The 8,427-nt window shown below is 61.4% G+C and overlaps 2 protein-coding genes across 2 annotated transcripts; both read left to right on the plus strand.

The window, feature by feature from the left end:
- Window positions 1–50: 50 nt before the first annotated feature.
- Window positions 51–1,164, plus strand: SPRG_04367 (hypothetical protein; the record flags this gene model as incomplete). The annotated part of the gene is made up of 4 exons (XM_012343297.1): window positions 51–157; window positions 213–411; window positions 453–626; window positions 778–1,164. Coding segments are annotated over 4 exons (867 nt in total), but the record flags the coding sequence as incomplete, so codon positions are not given.
- An 823-nt stretch (window positions 1,165–1,987) lies between these two features.
- Window positions 1,988–6,552, plus strand: SPRG_04368 (hypothetical protein; the record flags this gene model as incomplete). Its single annotated transcript, XM_012343298.1, has 27 exons — window positions 1,988–2,151; window positions 2,195–2,311; window positions 2,350–2,458; window positions 2,501–2,617; window positions 2,666–2,723; window positions 2,772–2,790; window positions 2,838–3,123; window positions 3,166–3,463; window positions 3,508–3,645; window positions 3,687–3,737; window positions 3,784–3,902; window positions 3,949–4,046; window positions 4,086–4,212; window positions 4,257–4,322; window positions 4,387–4,497; window positions 4,545–4,658; window positions 4,700–4,810; window positions 4,856–4,924; window positions 4,969–5,074; window positions 5,096–5,425; window positions 5,472–5,576; window positions 5,616–5,739; window positions 5,784–5,866; window positions 5,910–6,064; window positions 6,111–6,266; window positions 6,309–6,460; window positions 6,507–6,552. The coding sequence occupies 27 exons, from the start codon at window positions 1,988–1,990 to the stop codon at window positions 6,550–6,552; spliced, it is 3,429 nt and encodes a 1,142-aa protein (XP_012198688.1).
- Between the last annotated feature and the right edge of the window lie 1,875 nt (window positions 6,553–8,427).

Consider the following 8,427-nt stretch of genomic DNA (forward strand, 5'->3'; position numbering starts at 1 on the left):
CAGTCGCTCCGGCGTTGGAGACTCGTGTTTGGGCCGATATCGCCCGTCAGGTGCCCGGCGTGCGACAGCCGCCCACAGCCTTCCTCTTGCGCCAGCTCGCGCCGTTTGACGACTCGACGTCGCGGCTCGAGACGGTCGCGCTCGCCGTCATCTCGTGGTTCGTCACGTCGTCGTCTTCGCTCCACGCGTTTTTGTCGTCGACACGCCAGCAGCGTCTACGACAACACGGCGCTCCACGAAGCGTACAACCGCGCCGTCGACTCGCTCGCCACGAGCCTCGACGCGGTCTTGGCGACGCTCGGCGAGAGCGTGGGCAGTCTCTCGGAGCAGCTGCCGCCGCCAACCGTGTCGCGCCCGTCGCACGCGATCGGGTTTGAGGCCTTTGCCCACATCCTGCGGACGTCGCACTCGGTACGGGACACCTCGCGATGGCGCTGACGCAGCACGCGTAGGCGCGGGCGACGTTGCCACCGCTGATGTCCGAAGCGGTCTTCAGCGGCGTGTGGACCATGCGCGCCGCATCGCCGAGCGTCCGAGCTTTGCAGCCGATGGCCTTTCTCGACGTGCTCTGGAGCTGGCTTGGCGCGTCGGGTCTCCGTCTCTCTCTCTGCGGACATGTCTTCTGGGTACGTTGTTGCGCTGACACAGGGATTGTGTCGCGCGTAAAAAGCACATAGAAACACCAAGTGTCACCGGACGATATTTCAATATGGCGAGATCGTCCAGTGGTCGTGTGGCCAATGACACGATGACTCATCGTGGCTTCTGTAGGTGTAGGTGCAGAGCCAATGGCCGGCGTGGCCAGCGCCGCCGACCGCCTTTTCGCTGGACCACGCGCCCCACGCGATGCACTCGTGGCCGCATGGCGCCTCGGCCGACGCTCATTATGTCGGCTGGAGGGACGCCGACGGGCTGCATCTGCACGTCTTTGCATGGCCTCGCCATCCGTCGTATCGAGGGCATGGTCTCCGAACGCTCTGGCGACGCCACGATGACAGCTTGGTCCTGCTGCTGGCGCGAGACGTACTAGCGACGACAGCCGCGTACGACCCCAACGACGACGCGACGCGCCGCATCGCCAGCGTCCATGCCGAGTCGACGGACCTGCACCTCGAGATGGTCTACGGCCGTGTGTTGGAGAATGAAGCCAGCGAATTAATGTAGGCGAAATGCGCTACGCTGGGGACTGCGATGAGCCAGCGAATAACGTTGAGGACCAAGGTGTCAAGTGTGTGGTCGTCGTTATAGGTTGTCTCGTTGGTCGGGACTGCCAGTGGTCGCCGCGAGAGGAGATCGCTAGAGCGTCAACCATGGGTCCCAGGTCCAGGGTTGAAACGAGCAAGATCATGCATGGCGGCACAAGATAGCTAGGTATCTTGGGCGGCGATCCTGGGATCCTGGCGAGTACCAAAACAAATCGTTCGTCGGCAAGGACCGCGCGCGGCAAGCTAAAGGCGTGGCCAGTCGAACCTCGCGCCGGTCAGCGCGTTCACGGTCGTTGGATACGGCGCTACGTCAAGGCGTAATACCTCAGGGGCAGAAGAGCACTGCGATAATGAATGCTGCGCACTGTCCTCTTCCTCGTCCACTGAGCTTGGTTACAAGTGCCATCAATTCTATGGCAGCCTAGACACGCGGCCAGCCCCGCCACTCGTGTGCGGCAAGACTTTCTTGGCAACAGTGCTCTGCGCAACGCGGCAGCGGCTACGTTTTGAACGAGCAAGACTAGGGGAAGGGTTGCTCGTGATCGTAGCTTCTGGAGCGTCCATCTCTGGTGGCGACGGGTGCACCATGGAGTGGGGCTCTAGGAATCAACGGACTTGTCCTCGTTGATTGACGCCAGCAGCAAACTATGGAGTAAAGTGTAGTACATGCAGCATAGTCCTGCCTCGTACAGACCTTGGGCTACCATGCCGCAATTAAAATATTAAATTCGGCATGTGCCACACGACAATTGCCAGATCTTCCCAAAATCCGAGTTGGTGACATGGAGTACCGACGTGGCTTCGGGACGCTGCGCGACGTCCGCGTCATCGGCTTCTACAGCGCGCTGGACGCGCGCTCGGAGCGTCCGTGCGTCGTGTACGTCATCGAGGTCGCCCACGTGCCCATGGAAGGCATGGCAGCGCCTGTCTCGTTCCTCGTCTATCGGTACGCCGACGACCGGCGCGGCCACGTGCTTAGCATGCTGTAGGCGCTACTCGCAGATCGCAATCCTCGCCTCCAAGCTGCACTTTCACCCGTCCGTGGGCCTCCCGCCCAAGTACGCGCTGCAGCCTTTCCCGCTCACGGACGAGCAGCTCTGCCACCGGTCCTCCGCGTTCTACGTCGTATCTCACGCTGGCGTAGGTACGAAGGTCTTCGCCACTTTGTCGAGGAAGTCTTTCTCGAGCTGCGCCAAGCGCACCATGCAGGCAAGCACCACGACGTCGAGTCGACGGCCGGCCTCGACATGCAGGTCCGTCGCGCGTCGTGACAGCACATGCCCATGAGCGCGTAGACGTACTGTGACTTTGTGTCGGCCAACAAGAATCGACCGCCGGCGCCCGTGACGCCGCCGCTGCCGTCCTGGGCGACACCGACCGAGCTCGACGTCCCGTCCCGCAACCCATCGATGGTACGATCGATGCGAAAGGCGGCCCGACGACCGAGCCGTGCATGCTAGTCGTCTGGTGGCACGTGGCCCGACATTGAGAGCTACGACAGCGAAGACTTTGGCGACGGTAGGCTGCGTTCGTTCGTACATCCTCAATCTCAATCAGGCCGTGTAGAGACTCCTCCTCCTCCTCCGTGCGTCGTTGTCGGAGGCGACACGCGATGAAATGCACTTTGCGTAGGCTGCTGGACGTCGCCAACGCGTTCCGCAACGACGTGCTGCAGGCAGAAGGCCAATGCCACGCGCTGTGGAACTGCGTCCAAGCCTATGTGCACGCGGCCGCCGCGTGGAGCCAAGCGGCAGAGACCATGCAGGTGGAGCTCGAGCGATGTGCGCTCCTGCCGTTGCTCGCGAGTGCGCCGCGTGTGGCCAGGACGCCTGCGATGCATCACATGGCGGCCTTCAAGAGCCTCGAGCGCGACTGTGCTCGGAACGTTCTCCAACCGCTGCAGCACCTCTGTCGACAGGTGCGCAGAGCACGAAGCGTCGATTTGACGTCCACATCGCAGGTCTTTCCAGACGTCAAGGACGTCTTTTGGAGTCAGAACGAGACGCCGATCGCCCACCCGATCAAGCGCGTGCTGGCCGAGCGCGCGCACCTTGCCGAGGTTGTACTTGAGACCGTGCGCAAGTGCGGCGCATCCCTCGCGACCGCCCAAGCGGCGTGGCTCCTTGCGCAACAGCCGCCACCGACGACCGAGGTCGAGGTCGATCCGACTGCGAGCGTCGAATCGGAGGAGACATCGCCGGCGATTCCGACGCTGCTGCCAGTGATGACGCCTCATGTGGACGGCCACATCACCCGCGGTACGGTTGGTTTGGTGCGATTGAGGCGAGAACTTTCGCTCTAGTTTACGTATGGGGGCGAATTCCCGACACCTCAAGCGTGCAGCAGCACTTGGTGCTGCGTCCGACGGAACATCCGATCTTACGCGGGCAAGCCATCGCCCAAGTCGCGTCGGGCGGCGAGCGCCTCTTGTACCTCACAGGTCCTGTGAGTGAAAGCGAACGATGGCCATCGGCTCTGTAGGCTCGGGCGATCTCTACAGCTTTGGGCCTGACGAAGAAAAGCGGGGCGATGGTACCGTCGCAGCACCTTTTGCAAGCTCTAAAAAGTCGTGGCGTAGGCTTCCTGGCGCCGCACCTCATCGAGCAGTTTGCGCTCGACAAGGCGCTGAACGGGTCGCGCATCGTGAGCATTGCGTGCGGCGCGCAACATGCCGCCGCCATTAGCCAGCACGGCGAGGTACTACCCTGTGTTGTATGGCGCCACGCGAGAGCCACGCGTGTAGCTGTACACGTGGGGCAGTGGCGAGGACGGGCGGCTCGGCCACGGCGACATTCGCGACCGAGCGATTCCGCGCAAGGTCATGAGCCTCCTCTCCCAGCGGTACGTCCTCTCGTCACAAGAAGCGCTTATCGCGGCTAGCGTCGTGCAAGCGAGCTGCGGCGGCGCACACACGGCCGTTGTTACTACGACGCATGGTCTCTACACGTTTGGACGCGCCAAGAACGGTCGTCTCGGCCTCGGTGAAGACGCCACAACGTTTAAAATGGTGCCAACGCCTCCATACACAACACGTTTCAACTTGATACGTAGACGCCGGAAGCCATTGCAACGCCCGTGGACGAGTGGACGGCGGTTTGCTGCGGCTGGAACTTTACCGTCGCGCTCACGCTGGCACGACAAACGTGTTGAGAAGCGCGACTGATCGACGAGATGTATGTAGGCGGGCCGCGTCTACTGCTGGGGCAAGCAAGGCGAGGGGCAGTGCGGCTTAGGGTACGCGAACCAGGACCAGTGCGCACCCGTCCGCGTCGACGCCCTGGCTCCGTACGAGGTGCGTCACCGTACGCATCATAATCGCAAGTGCGAATCTGGACGAAGATTGTCCAAGTTGCTTGCGGCTACACGCACACGCTGGCGCTGTCGCGGCAAGGCGATGTCTTTAGCTGGGGTCTCGGCGAGTACGGCCAGCTCGGCAAGGGCAGCGTGTACCAGGTTGGAACGTGCATATACGACCTTTCTCGATGCGGTCGTAGCCCGTGCCGGAGCTGGTCGATATGAGCCACTGCATGGGCCCCCCTGACCAAGTGCAGACAGTGTACTGCGGCGCGTTTCACTCGGTGGCGACAACGACCCAAAACGTCATGGTGCGAGAAGGTCTCATTTTCTACTTGGCGTATGCTGCGTCGTAGCTCGCGTGGGGACTCAACATGTACGGCGCCTGTGGTCTCGGCCACGTCCAGAACCGAGACACGCCCGAGGTACTGTTTTCAAAAGAGACGGCGGCAAGCACACGAAAGCGTAGCGTCTCGACTGCTTCGATCCGAACCTCGCGCTGCGCGTGGCGTGCGGCCACAAGTTTACCGTCGCCGTTCAGCTGTACGGTGTCTCGTCACCGTCGATGATGCGATGTGGGATGTAGGCCGCGGGAGATGGTCGAGACGGCGCAGGTCGAGCCCGAGCCAGTGGGTGGCGCCGACCACGGCGAGCCGCCGCACAGCGGTGTCGCGAGAGAAGAGGAGCTTCGTCGGACAAAGAAGGTACAATCGCCGTCCGTGGAGACGATGAAAGTTGGTCTGCAATAGCTCTGGCGCAACCGCATCACTGGGCCGAGAGTAAGGACTCGGCGCTGGCGCAGTCGCTCTGGCGTCAAGGCATCCCGCCCTCGATCCGCTCGACCGTGTGGCCGCTCGCCATCGGGAACGGGCTCAAGATCACGCCCGAGATGTACGACATCTACCGCCATCGCGCGTCAAAGGCCCGTACGTGCTGCCAACGGAGTAGTCGCCGTGGATTGACAAGAGGTAGGGTCGGGCGAGATGCTGCCGACCGAAGGCCGCGAGCACACGGTGATGTTGATTCACACGGATCTGCCGCGCACGTTTCCGTCGCTCAAGCTCTTTGACGCGAGCGGTACTTGGCAACGCAGCTGCCCATGCTCACCAGAGGTAGGTCCCTACTTTGAGTTTCTGCGCGAAGTGCTCGAGACGTACGCGTGTTACCGACCGGACCTGGGCTACATCCAGGGCATGTCGTACATCGCCGCTCTCCTCTGCCTGCACATCCCGACGGACCGGTGCGAACCATTGATGGAACGCTCTGTGCTACCATGTGCACTAGGTACTTGACGTTCCAGTGCTTGGCCAATGTCATGGTCCACGAACACCTCTTTACCTTTTACCTCCTCAAGGCCGACCTCTCCCGTACGTGTATCATTCAATCTTGCGTGGTGATGGGTCGTCGTAGACGTTTACTACGCCTACTTCGACGACGGCTTTGCGTCGACGCTCCCCGACGTGCACGCGCATCTCCAGAGCCTCGGCATCCAGACGTCCATGTACCTCATGAACTGGCTCCAAACGCTCTTCCTCCAAGTGCTGCCGCTGGAAGTGGCTTCGCGCGTACCGCCACTCTGCTCTGCGCCTGTGATCTGTAGGAGTGCCGTAGGTCTTTGATTGTTTCCTCCTCGATGGCGTCGGGTTTCTCTTCCGGACGGCCCTTGGCATCATCTCGCTTCTCTCGCCGACGCTTCTCCAGAGCGAGCTCGAAGAAGCGCTGCCGCTACTGCAGCGCCACCACCAGTACCACGCGCAGTGGGCCTCGGTGCGTCTGCCGTTGCCAGCACGGAAGCTCAGCGCTCTGTAGACGCTGACCGAAGATCGCCTCTTTGATGCGATAGCGACCATGAGTCTACCGAGCCGCATAACGACGGGCCTCGACAGCGCAGTGCAGAACGTGTACTTTTACCAGCCACACCTGCCCGCGGAGCCAGCGCTGTTCCCAACGACCCTCACGCGGTACAGACGACGGACTGCATGGCGATTGCCTCATGGCCGCGCCTAGGCGCCGGTCCAACTACGACGGAAAGAAACTTCTCCGCTTGACGTGAGCGCGCGTTTCTATCAAGCGCGGCGCTGGACTTGCTGGAGGGCAGCTGGCTCGTGTGTCAAGTGGTAGAGGACTTGCAGTGAAACAAACGCGTCTGCTTTTTGAACTGCGATCTTTCGCGTCTGGCGGGAGTTTCCAAGCAAACCATTGGTCAAAAGACACTTGCCTTTTTGAATTGACCCAATCACAGCGCGGCGTGGACCACGAAGGAAGGGAAGATCCCGTGGCAGGTGTCGAGACTACGTAATCCTTTCTCGTTCGGGTTCGATTTGGACCACGCGTGCTGAGTCATTCGTCCAAGTCAATGTGGTCAGTGCACGAGAAGTTGCCATGGACGATCCCGATATTGTTGGAGGCGGCGTCTCCTTCTGCAAGACAGCCCACACCTCTTCACAGTGGGCCGACCAGCCCGAGTCCGAACCCGTTCGTAAACAAGAAGAGTGTAAACGCGGACGACGACAAGCCATGCGACACCTGACTCCCTCTTGGTACCAAACAAAAAATTGGCGACGCAAAGACATGCCAGTGTCGCGAGGTCGATAGACAACGAGGAATTGAGTGCCCTGCGACATCCAACCAATTCACTCAGGAAGGCTCGGTGGGTACGCGTCGAGGAACCCACGCAGCGACGACCGATCAGCAAGAAAAGGCTTCAACGCGCAAACGTTTATCCGGATCGTCGTGTCGCAATTCCCTTACAAGAATACACAATGCTTTTTCGAGCGCAGCGGTGCAAACCATGGATCGAAGCCAACAAGGCTAGCAAACCCAGTCAAACCCACGGGTGTCCGTGTCCATGGAAAAGAAACGATCAAGAAGGAAGAAGCTGCGCAAGAAACAGGCCACAGGCCTGTGCATGTACGGGCAGTCACAAGGTGGTATATGCTCGTGCAGCACGCGGCGGGCTGAGTTTGCAGCGTCCTTGGGTTGAGGCGAGGGAAGAAAATCCCTTGGTTTGTGGTTGGTCGTCGCCATGATCGGGGCAGAGGCGACTCATTTTGGCGAATTATTTGGCGGGTCCGGATAGCCGCACGACGGAAGGTCGTTTGGCGCCTGCTGAACTGACGACCGAATACCTCTGGAGACTCAACCCAGAAACGTCACAGCCGCCGCCTGCATACAAAGCATATGCAGCCAAGCCGGTGCCGATCCAAACCGATTCAGAGCGCGAATGGACCTGGACGACACCGCCATGGTCCGCCACCGGCGCAAGATGAACAAGCGCAAGCTCCGCGCGCAGGAAAAAACGCGCATGGCCTCGCTCGAGACAAGCGTCACGCGTCTGCGCCACGAAGCAGCCGACCTCGAGACGACGCTGAGCAACAAGTTCGCCGAGCACGTCCCGATCAGCGCGCTCTTGGGGGTCGTCCAGCGCACCGTGGCCGCGCTCGCGACGGGATGGTCGCCGGCCGTCGCCCACACGCAGGAGGCGCTCCTGAGCAGCCTCTTTCGCCCCGACATTGCCTTCAACGGCGCGGTCGTCGGGCCCGCCAACATGATCGAGCGCTGGAAACGGTCGTGCCAGGCCGCCCGCGGGTTCGCCATGGCGCTCGAGTCGGTCGACGTGGTCGCCCGGCGCCTCGTGCGCCTGCAGCTTCGCGTGGGGTTTGGGTCGCCGCGCGAGAGCGCCGAGGCCATGTACCCCGACGTAGAGGCGATCCTTGGGTCGAATCCGTTATTCCGCACCATGTGTCACCGGCCGCTGCCACCTCTGCGCTGGACGTGCCACGTGACCTTTGACGAGCATTTTCGCGTCAAACGACTCGAGATCGACCCGCAGTACGCGGCGCTGCTCACGGCGCTGTGGCCCCACGTCGACGACGTTATCGAGATCATGGCCTACTTGGAGACGAAAGCGCGGTCGCGGACCATCCAG

This window comes from Saprolegnia parasitica, assembly GCF_000151545.1.
Source record: "Saprolegnia parasitica CBS 223.65 unplaced genomic scaffold supercont2.13, whole genome shotgun sequence".
NCBI classification, from domain to species: Eukaryota; Oomycota; class Saprolegniomycetes; order Saprolegniales; family Saprolegniaceae; genus Saprolegnia; species Saprolegnia parasitica.